Here is a 14,975-nt window from a genome sequence, read left to right as displayed (position 1 = left end):
AAAAAAAAAAAAAAAAAAAAAAAGAAAGCAAGCAGGTGTCAGATTCTTAATATCTAACAAAATAAGACTTCAAAGTACATCTAATCAGAAGAGAACATTTCACTCATTCTAATTAAGGGAAGAGTTAATAAAAACATTACTATCCTAAATATAAATGAACCAAACTCTAGAGTACCCAATTTCATAAATCAAGTACTACTGGATTTAAAGTCACAGATTAAAATGAATTGGTAAATATTACAATTTCAACATCCCACTTTTCTCAATAGATAGGTACGTCATCTGGACAAAAACTAAACAGAGAAACATCAGAATACACAAAATGAAATTAACAAATACATACAGGATAATCCACCCAACACCAAAGAATACAGATTCTATTCAGCAGCATACCTTAGCTGCTAAAACAGACCATACCACAGGGCATAAATGATTACAAAGTGAAAAGGACTGAATGAAGTCATTCCTTCTATCCTATCTGCAGTAACATTTAAAATTGACAGTAAAAACTACTGTAAATATATAAACTCATGAACACAAAGCAGCTCATTATTAAATGATGAATGAGTCAAAAAAATCAATAAGGAATAAAAAACTTCCTACATTTAATGAAAATGAAATCAACTTAACAAAACCCACTGGGACACACTGAAAACAGCCCTACAGGGTAACTTATAGCTGTAACTTGCTATACTAGAAAAATAGAACAAATCATATCTAAATCCAGTCACCAAGAGGAAATAAAATGATGATGATGAAACAGAGCAAAAATCAATAAAAAAGAAACAAATTTTGAAAACCACATAATTGAATATACTAGGTGTATGGTTACGAAGATAGGTAGGATTGTCATGTCCTTGGCCCAGCTAAACAGAGATAGGACCCAAATAAAAGAATCAGAAATGGACAGAAAAACATTACAAGGGACATAAAATATTCAGACTTTTAATGGGACTATTTTAAAAACTTAAGAGGCTACTAAACTTGAAAATTAAAAAAAAAAAAAAAAAAAAAAAAAAAACACTCAGCCAAATCCCAAAATTAAACTAAGAAGTAAACGACCTAAAACGATCCATAACAAACGAAGAGATTGAAGTACTAATAAAAAGTCACCAACTAGCAAAAGTACAAGGCCAAATGGATAGATTCACAGCGGAATTCTACTAGACTTTCAAAGACTTATAGTCAACCCTTCTTACCTAGAAAAAAAGAAAGGGGGGGGGGAAGGTTTCCAAATTCCTTCTATGAATCTAATATCACCCTAATATCAAAATCAGGTAAAGACACACAACAGCAACAATGAAAAATATAGGCTAATATCCCTGTTGAAGATAAATTAAAAAATGCTCAATAAAATACTTGCAAACAAAATTCAAACAAACATAAACCATAAAAATGGACTTAAAGATAAAAAAAAATCACAGTATCATTTCAATATATGCATAAAAGCCTTTAATAAGATCAAATATACCCTTTGAGGTAAAGTTCTAGAAAATTAGTGCTAGAGAGACCATTCTTCAAAAAAATAAAAGCTGTATATATATAACCAACATCATCCTAAATAGAGAATAGGTTGAAGTTATTCCACTGAACTCAGGAACTACACAGGAATACTACTATCTTCACTCCCTTTTAAAACTATGCTCAAAGTACTACTTAAAGCAATAAGACAAAAAAAAGGAACAAGGTTAAACTATTCCTATTTGCAGATGATATGATACTACATTAGAGACCACAAAAATTCAACCAAAACATCTAGAAACAGTAAGTTCAGCAATGATGCAGAATACAAAGCCAGTTTGCACCAAGAGTTTCCTATAGAACAACAAAAACGAGGAGACCACAGATACACTCCCATTCAGAATAGCCCCCAAAACTAAAATATCCATAATAAACCTAACTAAGGAAGTTATCTCTACACTGAAAACTTTAAACCCTTGAAGAAAAAGATAAAGACAATAGAAAATGGGAAGATAACCCATGAACATAAAATTAGAATTAATATTATGAAAATGACCATTTTATCAAAACCTATACATAGATCCAATGCAATCCTAATCATAATCGCCATCTAATTTTTCAAGAAATAGGAAAAAAATTACAATATTTGTATGGAGCCACAAAAGACCCCATATTTCTAAGCAAAAAGAACAATGCTGGAGGAATTACCACTCTAGTTTATAAAATATATTCCAGAGCCATAGTAATAACACATGATGGTACTGTTATAAAAACTGACATGTAGACCAATGGGAAAAACTGAAGACCCAAACATGGAGCACACATAGTTTCAGCTATTTAATAGTTGGAAAAAATGACAAAAACATGAGCTGAAGAAAACATCTTCAACAAATTGTTCTGCAGATGGGCGCAATGCTCTGAAGTCAATGTGGCTGTGGAATGTTAGAGCTCGCTGAACTTGTTCCTTTTTACTTTTTTATTTTTTCCAAATCAATGTAGTCTTAGAATTCATATAATCTAATTTTGGAAAAGATGGCGGGAATCCTGGTATTATTAGCCTGGAGGACTGGAGTTGGTTCGAGGTTAGATGGGTTCTTTGGATAAGAACCTTTTAAGAGGGTTGTACCCCCGAGGAAACTTAGCACCGTAAGGACGATAAGTAGTTCGTCACCCCTGCTACAGAGTTCAAGGCCACCCTAAGCCACATGAGACCCTGTCCCCTAAAACAAACAAAAAGTTTATCTGAACTGAGATCTAAGTCATTTGCTACAATTTCTTCATGTAAACATTACTTACATGTTTTTAAATCTATGGTTTATTTGTTACAGTTTACAAGTTTGTTTGGTTTTTTTTGTTTGTTTGGTTTGGTTTGGTTTTTTGAGACAGGGTTTCTCTGTGTAGCACTGGCTTTCCTGAAACTCACTCTTAGAACAGGCTGGCCTTGAACTCAGAAATCTGCCTGCCTCTGCCTGTCAAGAGCTGGGATTAAAGGTGTGCGCCACGATTGCCCAGCCAAGGTTTTTTTTTTAAGATTTATTTTCTTTATGTATATAAGTACACTGTAGATGTCTTCAGAAACACCAGAAGAGGGCATCAGATCCCATTACAGATGGTTGTGAGCCATCATGTGGTTGTGGGAATTGAACTCAGGACCTTTGGAAGAGCAGTCAGTGCTCTTAACTACTGAGCCATCTCTCCAGTCCCTTTTTGTCTTTTTGGTTTTTTTAAGAAAACCTCAAGAAACAGCTGGCTGGGCAATAACAAATATCTGGATAGCTTTTCTCATTTTGTTTTTCACATAGCAGAAATGGCAGAAGTTTTTAAAGATTAATATTGTGTGTGTGTGTTTGTGCGTGTAGCCATGGTACACAAGGAGTGGGTCAGAGGACAGCTTGCTAGAATCAGTTCTTGCCAGGCAGAAAAAAAAGAGAGAAACAAACAAACTTCTGCAAAACTGTATGCCCACATTCAGAAAAATGAAATTAGATCAACCATATCTATTACTGTGTATAAAAGCTAACTCCAAATGGATCAGAGTCCTAAACATAAAATTGAAAATCTGATTGGCTAGAAGAAAACACGCACAGTACCCTGCAGATACAGGGTTAGGACAGGACTTTCTGAATATGGCTCCATTTGCCCTAGAATCAAGGTTAACAATGGACCAGTAAGACTTCATGAAACTAAAAATCCTCAATACAGATAAAGAAACAATCAACTAGGTGAAGAGGAATCATTGACAGCTATTCATCTGGCAGAACATTAATATCCAGAACAAACACACACATATACATACATACATACATACATGGAGAGAGACAGAGCCAGACAGAGAGAGACCGAGACCCATTTGAAAAATTGGTCTGGGATCTGAGAAGAGAGAATTCCAAAAAGAAGAAAAAAGAAATAGCTCCAAAAAAGAGAAAAAAAAGTTCATCATCTCTAGCAATTAAGGAAACACAAGTCAAAACAATTTTGAGACTTCTTCATCTTACCCCAGTCAGAAAAGCAAAGATCAAAAGAACATATAAATGATGGCAGGGATGTGGAGAAATAAATGTAAACCTTAATTCACTCTTGGAGGGATTGCCAACTATGGATATTAGTTTGGAGAATCTGCAAAAACCTCTAAGTAAAAATCTACCATATGACACAGCTAGAGTACTTGTTGCCATATGTCTAAAAGACTCTACATCATACTCAGTAAAGTTACAGAAGCAATAAATTCTTTCTAAAAAAAAAAAAAAATCACAAAATACTTTCAAAAGTTAAATAGACAACAGAGATTAAACTACAATGGAGAAAGGGAAGACTCTAATATAATCTGTGGCATATACAACATCCCAAGAAAAATAGAAATTCCCATATTAGTCAAAGGTGTCAGAGTAACTGGCAAGTCCAATACTACTTTTAAATCCATGCCTATGAGGCTGGGTATAGCTTAGTAGTAGAATGCTTGTGAGAGGCCATGAAGCCAAGCTTGAAAACCTGAAATTCTTCATATTTGCTTTTACTATCGCATGTACTAGCACCTAGCTTCTATTTATGAAAAGATTTTTATGATAAAAAATTTTGTATAATCACAAATTAGTACATGTAATGGGCCTTTTACTCCCCACCTCTTGCTCATAACTGAAGTCACTAAGTCTGAGAATAAAAAAACATGAAAAATGAAAACAAAGCAAAAGGAATACACATGAACAAGAATGTATATAATGAGATTAAATTATACAATATTTATAGTAATCCACAATCAAAAAGTAAGTTTCATAGTAGCTTATATTTATAAACTCTAGTTAAGTGCTATAGTCAGCCAAAATTTAAAAGGAACTTAATTAAATAAACAGTACTTATATATGTAGAACTGTCAGAATCACAACATCATACTGGTTATAATAGTGATTCCAAAGGAAAGAACAGCTAGAAACCATGACAATGTGGGAGTCAGCTGCAAGGAGATACCGCTTCATGTCTAGGTAACACATGTAGCAAAGATGTGAGTTAAGTTTTTGAAAAGGAAAGACTTTTATAAACTTTAAAATCCTACTCTCATACTCACCTAAGAACCACATTTCATGGAAGAGGAATACGACACACAGCTCACCACTGTCCCAGATATGAACCATAATAAAGAAAATAGTCTACAAAGTTTAAGGGCATCTAATACAGTGAAGAGTACATTTAAAGTCCTATGATCAGTCACTGCTATTCTTTCCCACTACCTGAAAATTATTAACAAGTGCTTTTAAAAATTGAGAGCTCTCTTTTCAGTACAGTTCTAGTAACTTGAAACCAAACAACATACGAAAGTGGAACATGTTTAAGATAACTGACTCACTTTTTGTGTAGGAATTCTCCAGCTGCCACAGCAACAGGGCGATGTGCTGAATACACCAAATGGTAAACATTCTCACAGTCTTCATTGGAAAGCGCTTCTTCACTTCCACTGAAAATGTAAAGTACATCAGAACCACAGAAACTTTTTCTTTATGTCTTCCCTCATTTAATTTATGCAAAGTGATTATAAAAGCTGAAAACACACCCATTTTACTTGTTTCCTCTTATATTAAAAGTAGTATTTCCCACTAATTGTAAATGTATTTACTATATGAAATTTAGAAAATCTAGATAAAAGAAACATTTCCTAATTTTTCCATGTGAAATATCCATAGAAAATATCAATCAATACCTGAGAAATATATATTAGACTAAGTAAGCCCGTTCTTTAAATGAGCACAAGGCTTTTCGTCTTTTAAATATATTTAAGGAATAGATTTCTCCTTGTCTCATAAACTAATCATGCTAAGTAACTACTCTTCCCAGAACTGTACTAATAAAATAATATTTTATCACCTACTTGTAATGTCAATTTCCCACTAAATAAACCCATTCCCTTAAGTATTACATTTGTCTATCTGTCTGTCTGCTTGCTTGCTTATTTATTTGTTTGTGTATATGCTAGGCACAGCCACCATTGGTCAAAGAACAACTTTTGAAATCTGGTTCCTTTTTCCCCACCATGTTGGTCCCTAGGATTCAATCCAGGTCACCAGGTTTGGGAGCAAACCTCTATATGAGCTGAGCCATCTTTTTAGTTCCAGCCATTTCTTTACTAACATAATTTTCCATCATTACATTCCTTATCTCATAATTCTGTTTCTTAATTGATCAAAATGCATTTTAGGTCCTTTTGTCCCCAATTTAAACATCCATTTCCTGCTTATTAGTATATTTTTAAATGATTAATATTATTACAGATCAACAATTAGTTTGAATACATTATTACTGAGCATAGGTCCCTGGCAACATATACTTTTACAAGTTTATTTAATAGATTCATAAATGTAGATGACTTAGTACCCAAGAACTTCAAGAATCTAGTAAATTAGAATGCTCTTATTAGCAAAGGACTGCAGTTTAATCAATTTCAGGAAGAAACTGTAGTCGTGTTTAAAAGCCATAAATGGCAAAAATAACAAATAAACTAGAGGTATTTAAATATACTCTCCCTTTCACCCCCAACAATTCTTGTTCCATTATGATGAGGCAGGTAGGATAATGTAAGCAGAGAATAAAATCTTATTATTAACAAACATTAGAAAGAAATACTAGGCATAGAACTCATTTTATATATCTATACAATCCCAATCCCCAGAGTTAAAAGACTAAAACTGAGACAGACAAGTTTCAGGACCGCTAAGGATGAGTTAGTAAGATAGGACAAATATCTCTACAGATGTCTAACTCATTGACTCAAGCTCCTGAAACAAAGTATGTATTATCAGCTTAATGGGAAAATATCCTCACGAAAAATACCCCAATATAAACTTATATCTCAGAAATACAAACTCATAAATAAGAGGAAAATATTCTATCAAATGTAGAATTAAGGCTGTAATTCCAGAGGTTGAGAAAGAAGAGAGGGAGTTTGGGGCCAGACTGAGCCACATTGTTGGGAGAAAAAAACAAAACAACCAAAACAATAGCAGAACTGACAGATGGCACAAAAATATTTAAAGGAGTTTATAATGGGATATAAAATGTGATTTTACCTGTCATGTGGGAAGGTTTACCAGTAATCCTACGTGCCAAGAGAAGTAAAGCCAGGTCGTTTCGTGCACATTCTATAAGAGACCGGTAAGCTAGATTTTGATTCTTAGCTCATTATCAAGTAAGATATTAAACTAGATAAAATTAGGAGACTGTGAAATTGCATTAGTACACGTGATTTTTTTTTTTTAAAATGGAACAGTGTTAGAAATTTTAATATAATGGAACCTTTATAGATTTTTAAATTCTTTATGGGTGTGGGTGCTTTGTCTGTATGTATGTCTGTGTACAATATATGAGCCTGCTGAATGTGGAGGTCCAAAGAGAGCATCCTATATATCCTGGAAATGAAGTTAATAGACAGTTGTGGGTTGCCATGTAGAATTGAAACTGCATCTTTTTTAAGACTAGCCAGTGCTCTTAACTTGCTGAGTCCTCTCTCTAGCCCCGTCATGAGGTATTCATGAAGCTAATAAGATACATCAAGTCTCAGAAAACTATGAAAATTTTATAACTATATCTTGAGATTATGTTCATGACCTGGTATACAGCAAGAGCATAAAGAGTTCTAAAAGAAGCAAAGACTGCCTGGAGGAGTCCATGAAAGTAGAGAAAACCACGAGGGCTAGAAGGCAAGCGAGGAGAATTGCCCCCACCTAGAAGCTCTTGGTTTCCTAAAAGCCATGTGGGCTATTTACAACTGAGCCAACTTGAATACTTTCAATGACATTGTCCAATAAAATTGTCTGAAGCACCAAGTAGATCCAACATAGAAAACCTGAAAGTTAGGCCGAAGTGACAAGGCAGAAGAGACAAATGATGTACTGGCTTTACGGAGGTATTTGTAATCATAAATTCCTAGAACAATGAGAGATCTCTGAATAATGTATAAAAGAACAGATATAACCAATGACTTAGGGAAGTAAGACACAGGCAGAGGGCAACGTTGTAGCTGTAACACATCTATTCTTCTATTCCAATAAAAATTCATGGGAAAAAACTCTTAAGAGATTACTGAAACTGGGCAACCTATTTTCTGAGTTTGCTGTAAAAAGAATACTTTTTTGTCCAGCCTATCAAGTTCTTAGAAGGTTTGAAAATACTCTTGAAAAAAAAGAAATTAACTTAGTATATTTAAAAAAAAAAGTATTTAAAAGGAAAGAAAATTTCATAAATGGTTAAGAAGAATGGTACAGAATAGTAACAATAACAACATAAAAATATCTATTAATACACCGTGAAGCATACCAAGCAAGAATATATGAAAGAATGGCAAGTCAACGTCTATGAATAGAGACTAATATATGGCTCTTAAAAAAAGTAAACAAGGCCTGAGAGAAGGCTCAGCGGTTAGGAGCAGGTACTGCTCTTGGATTTGAAGGACCTATGTTGAGTGGTGTACAAACACCTGTAACTCCAGCTCTAGGATATTCGATGACTTTGGCTTCTGCAGGTCACACACAGAGACATACACACATGTAATTTTTTAAAAAAAATGAAAAACATAAAAAGGTAAACTAATAATATATACTATAGATATTGGGTACTGTAAATATATAAGTGATATGATAAATTTATATGCTTGTCTATTTTTCTTCCCCAAAGGACTGAGTACAGGCCTTGTTCATGCTAGAAATGTATCTTCAAAATTATTGTTTTAAATTTTGTTATACTGATTTATTCCCTTTGTGAGAGTGAAGGATAACATGTATGCATGCTACAGCACATGTAGAGTTAGAGGACAATTTGTGTGAGTTGGCTTTTTCATTCTACAATGAAAGTTCCTGGGATCAAACTCTAGTAAGCAGGCTTGGTGGAAAGCACGTTTATTATTTGTTGAGCCAACATGCTGGTTCTCCAACCACATTGTTTATAAAAACATACTCAACATTGCTCGAAATAGTCAGAACACATTCTGAGATAACAGAATAAAATAAAAGGAATATTTTTTTTCCTAAACTATCTGTAGATGATAAAATATACATAATAGGATATAATAAAACTGGAAAACAAAAAGGGAATCAAAGTATTCATGACTGAATGTTCATAAATGACTGCTTGTTCTACCTTATTCTTGTAAACAATATAGTATTTAAAAGTAAATTGATTTCGTTAAACTACTAACTGAAAGACATGAGATAGGTGAGCCAAAAGACAGGACATCATTGGGAACAGTAAGATAGACAAACAGCTGGTGCGATTTATGAAGAAAAAGATTATAGAACAGAGAATAAAGAACGAATAAAACATTTTCGAAAGTAATGGAACACTTATGTTAGCAGCAGTGGTGCCACTTCCTCCAGCTGTGGAATTACTGAAGCTACAGCACACTGGCAAGAAGAGACTCCAAGGAAAAAGGAGAAGACACAATGTGGCAAATATACAACACAGCATACACATATGTATGAAACTCTGAAAAAAATTATGAAAACAAGGAAACTCAATGATGTTCTTTAGAAGAGGAACATCCCCACTAGACAACATATGCTACCAAATAAAATACTACAGGATCAGGAGCAGGTTACATCTTTCCAAGTTGTCCAAATAGACCTCCTTGAAAACACTATAAGCAGGGGCTGGAGAGATGGCTCAGTGGTTAAGAGCACTGACGGCTCTTCCAGAGCTCCTGAGTTCAAATCCCAGCAACCACATGGTGGCTCACAACCACCTGTAATGGAGTTTGATGCCCTCTTGTGGTGTGTGTGTGTGTGTGAAAACAGCTACATAAAATAATTAAAAAATATTATAAGCAACTGCCAAAGACATCACATTATTTGTGGCACAGAATATGTAGTAACCTAGCTGGTATTCAACCAGAAACTTCACTATTGGCTAGTGTTCAGAGTGCCCTATACATAATTCAGAAGAAGAGAAATAACCAATCTCAACAAGCTAATTAGAAGGAGAGAAATAACCAATCTCAACAAGCTATGAAGTCTGTAAACAATAACAACCTGCCTGCGAGTGTGGTATAAATGTTATAGAGGTAACCAACCACATTTAAAAAAATAAAGAAGCAATTTAAGGCACGCTCTATGAACACTTTCAATGAGTTCATGAACCTGAGAATACAGAGATCATGGATCCTAGACGAAAACCCACTATTATGCTAGTAAATGAATACAACAAGAAAATGATCACTAATTACATGTAGCCCTAGATAAGTGCCTTATTCAAATCTCATCAGAGAAGCTTCTCCTTGTAGTAGATAGTAACATAGAGCCAAAACTGGACAATGTGCAGAGAATGAGCAACTTTGGAGTACTCAGCCTGGCATACTTATACCTCTCCTGCCTCAGCTCTTAGAAATCTAAGTGGAAGAGGAGGTAGAAAGTAAATAATTCCCAAGAGTGGTAGTTACTATAAGGAAATACTATTTCCCAGACACAACCAGGTAGGTGCATATTATGAAGTCACAGAGACTGTCTTTTTATTCCACTAATATGAACATATTTTGTATTATTCTTTTGTGCTAATAGAGGTGAAACCCAAGGCTATGAGAATGCTAGGAAAGCACTCTAGCAATGAGTCATATAGCCAGTCCCACATTTTCTATTGTTTCTAATTATTAATTAAAAATGTCATCAGCTTAAAAAGTGTGTCAAATTTATCCATGAACGCACAAATATACGCTCGAATAAAACCAATCAACTCTAAGGTTGTATTTAAGCAAAACAAAATATACTAGGTTCAAGTACAATTTATTCAAGGAAGGAAAAGAGTGTTTAAATTAGATAAATATATTAATTTAATTCAGGCTACTAAACAGGTTTAAAATAAAGAGAAATTAAAAATAAAGAGAAATTTCATCATAAAGCAAACTATATTTTAAGCATATACTTATGATCTAGTACTTGTGTAGTGAGCACCAGGTCCTTGGGTTAAGTTCCCAGAATCACAAATAAAAATAAAACAAACCTATCCAATGACTAACTTACAAAATAACATGTTTATGAGAAACAAACATGCCTCTCATAACAAAACAATATCTGCTAGCAAGGATAGTATTAATAGAGAAGGCAGTCTTGGCTATCAGATAAGGCAAGGGAATGAGAATTATGAAGTAAAAAAGTTTAAATTATTTGTCCACGATATTCTAATATTCTACATGATAAAAGCAAAAGGATAAAGAAAGCATCAGATGTTTAAGAGTTCTGAATGTTACAGTATACTATGGTTTTCAGAACAGCTTACATATTTTAAAAGTATTTATATACCCAAAAGTAACGTAGACAATTAAATTGAGAGGGGGCTTGTGAGAGAACAACAAAGCATGAGACTGAATGCTTTGCTTGACGTTTGTAACTCTTGTATCAAGTTACCACAGTAAGAGCCAAGATCTTAAGCTCTACTAAATACAAAACAAACAAACAAACAAAAACACTTTATATAATTATGTTCATTTAATAAAATATTAGTAGTAATGTATTATTTTGAAATATACAGTTAATACATTTGGAGTTATTTAAAATTTATATTGAGAAAAACGTTTGTATTTTCAGTATTGCTGTAGACAAGCATCTACATAAGACTGTTAAATTGATTGTTGTTTTATATCAAACAACTTTTATAATACTTATTTTTATTATAGTATTTTATAAATTTTAAAGAATATAACAAAAAAGATATTGTAGGTATTGAAAGGGGGGTCTCTGGGAGGAATAGGGGTACAAAAGGAAAACAAAAATGTGATTTAATTCTATTTACTTAAAATATGTTTTTAAATGTTAACAAATTCAGATAAATTGAAATCATGTAACTTTTCTCATCATATTGCAATAAAACTTAAGAAAAAAAAGAGTTCTAAATATTGTACATATAAGATGGCTATAAATTTAAAGGTTTCTGGCCAGGCAGTGGTGGCGCACTCCTTTAATCCCAGCACTTGGGAGGTAGAGGCAGTTTCTGCGTTTGAGGCTAGCCTAGTCTACATAGTGAGTTCCAGGACAGCTAGGGCTATACAGAGAAACCCTGCCTCAAAAAACAAAAACAAAAACAAAAACAAACAAACAAATAAATAAAGGTTTCTTCACTTTATAGTAGGTAGATAATACTAAATGCTAATAATGACAACAAAAGTATATCATATTTAATAATAAGTCTATGAAAAAGTACACACCATTATAGTCATATGCACATATGTAAACCCTCCATATAAAATACACTTAAGTGACATTTGCATACAGAAATGAAAAAAAATCACATCAAATAAATATTTTATTCTTTTATAACATTAGAATTTAATTTTAAGATTTAAAATGTATGCCTGGCTGACACAGGACTCACACAGATAAAAACCTCTAATAACTAGTGCTGGAATTAAAGGAAAACTCTGTACAGTTTTTACATTTAAAATCACATCAAAGCTTGAGGCATCTGACATATATTTTAAGAAAAAATATGAGAACTAGCCAAGTAGGCTTTAAAAGCCAAAGACAAGAGAATCATCGAGTAAGACAGGAAGTCTCATGTATAACAAATAATATACTAGAAAGATAAAAGTATAATAAACAAAAATCATAGTTATTAGGATATAGAAAAAAAGGAACCCAAGAAAAATTTGACATTTGAACAGATACCCGGGACAGATGTGGTATTATAAAGTAGTGAGTGTTTTTAAAAAGCAATTTTGATAGAATACACATTATCTGACAGAATTTTTCTTGCTCAGTTAACACTATAAATAAACTTATAAAATCATTTATCAATCCATTTAAAACGTTTAAACATAGATAATAATTATTTAATTTCTTTTACATACAAAATCTTTTTGAAAACTTGGTTTTGAAGCCTTGAGTTTTTATTTTTTTATTTTATTTTTTTTTAAAGATTTATTTTTATTTATTTTATGTGTATGAGTGTACTGCAACTATACAGACGGCAGTGAGCTATCATGTGTGTGGCTGCTGGGAATTGAACTCAGGACCTCTGCTGGCCCCACGTAATTCACTGTAGCTGTCTTCAGACGCACCAGAAGAGGGCGTCAGATCTCGTTACGGGTGGTTGTGAGCCACCATGTGGTTGCTGGGATCTGAACTCAGGACCTTCGGAAGAGCAGTCAGTGCTCTTACCTGCTGAGCCATCTCGCCAGCCCCTTGAGTTTTTTATTTTAAATAGCAAATTATGACACTTCATAGATACTTTTTCTAGACTGTACAAACTTTTATCTGAAGAAAACAGACATCAGTTCAAATAAAAAACAACTCATATCTATAATCCCAGAACTCAGGAAGTTGAGGCAGGAGGATTTTTCAAATTTGAGTCTATGCTACACAGTAAGTTCCAGATCTGGGCTTCATCTAAGACCGTATTTCAAAACACCTAAAATGTATTTGGTTATAAACAGAACCTTACACAGTAAACACAGAACTTTTGTGTGAAGTACTTATTAAAGTATTAGTCATGAAAAAAAAAACACTAAAATTGAAAGATTAAACTGTTAACAGACACTATACTTACTGAAGTATCAGAGTAACCAATCGAATTGCTTCCACAGCAACATCATATTCTTTATCAAGAGTCATTGATACAATGCGATCCTGAAAGAAGTTACAAACAAGTTAACCTTGAATATAAATGAGCGAAGAATGCTTAAAGTATTCTAAGGCATACATGCCATAGCAAGAAAGAAAACAGGAAGTTATCATTCTTCTTTTTTAAACACAGTCCCACTATGTTGTCTTTGCTGGCCTCAAACTTATAGAGATTCATTTGCTTCTGCTTCCCAAGTACTGGGATTAAAGGTATGTACCACCAAGCCTTGTTTGGCAAATTTTATTTTTGAAACCATCTTATTTAAGTGGGGTGTGGGTTTTTTGCTTGTTTGCTTGAGACAGAAGCTTACTGTGTAGTCCTGGCTGGCCTGGAAATCACTATGTAGACTGACCAATTAAAAACCTACAGAGATCTACCCACCTCTTCGTCCCCAGGGCTGTGATTAAAGGTGTACCTGAAAATGTTCTCATTAATTAGCATTTCCCAACCACTATGTTAAGTAAACTTTCAGCTAAAAAATTAACACATTACAAAACTCTTTCTACAAGAGATTCTCATTTTAGGTAATATACTTCCTTTGAAGCTATAAATAAGAACTCCTATAGGGTACCTGTGCTGTGAAGGTGGATAGTTATTCATCAATTTCACAGGAGCTTTCTTAAAAAAAAAAAAAAAAGGTGTATGGTGACAAGATGGAGGATTAGAATCCATGTGTTTGAGATCACACTGAAGAGAGACAAAAGAAAAAGCCACCAATAGAGAAATATAAGAAAGAACTATCAAAAAACAGAAAATAGAATAGGTGGGATTTTTCTCTGTGAAGACACCAGTTGGTGACTCCAGCTATACAAAGCTTTGAAGCTTTCAAATGGAAGTTTAAATTTGCTATAACCAGAAAGAAGGGTGGAACACATGTTTTGGAAAGCACCACAAAAATAAAAGAATCTGAAATGTAAAAATCTGAAAGGCTCAACATCCCCCACCTCCACCACTGTCCTAGAGAACAAGAATACAGCAGAGCCTGAAACATGTTGCCATCCTGGTAGTGGCAGCAGTCCCTCACTACTACTGACTGGCAAGAGCAGTACAAGCAGGTAAGGGAGCGTCAAGCTGAAGTAGCCTCAACATGTCCACAACCCCCACAGTGAGGGTCAGCCATCCCTCACCTCACAAAGTTGAAGGGAGGCACTTTGCTTAGTATGTTGACTAATGGAAAAATGAATACTTGTGACTATTCCGTCAGGTATGGAAAGCCCTATACACACTAAATTATTACCAAAGGACCAATGATAGAGACAGTCCAGAAAAATTAGATTGGAGACATTTGGAAAGATGGGGAATTTTAGCCACAAAAATCCTCATTGCATAGGCATACTTAACTTGTCTGAATTACTGAAACTAACAGCCTATTCACTATTCTCTACCTACAATGAAAGGAAGAAAGAAAGACAGAAAGAAAGACAGACAGA

At 33.9% G+C, this 14,975-nt stretch overlaps 1 protein-coding gene across 1 annotated transcript in view; it reads right to left on the bottom strand.

Moving 5' to 3' along the window:
• Stag1 (stromal antigen 1) overlaps positions 1-14,975 on the bottom strand; it is a 268,526-nt gene that overhangs the window by 101,770 nt on the left and 151,781 nt on the right. The window contains exons 11-12 of the mRNA XM_031346345.1: positions 13,471-13,550; positions 5,300-5,407 (exon numbers count right to left, since the gene is read on the bottom strand). Of these exons, the coding sequence (XP_031202205.1) occupies positions 5,300-5,407; positions 13,471-13,550 (188 nt within the window). The remainder of the gene's footprint in view (positions 1-5,299; positions 5,408-13,470; positions 13,551-14,975) is intronic.

Source organism: Mastomys coucha, unplaced genomic scaffold (genome assembly GCF_008632895.1).
Source record: "Mastomys coucha isolate ucsf_1 unplaced genomic scaffold, UCSF_Mcou_1 pScaffold23, whole genome shotgun sequence".
NCBI classification, from domain to species: Eukaryota; Metazoa; Chordata; class Mammalia; order Rodentia; family Muridae; genus Mastomys; species Mastomys coucha.
This window is presented reverse-complemented; position numbering and strand designations above follow the sequence as displayed.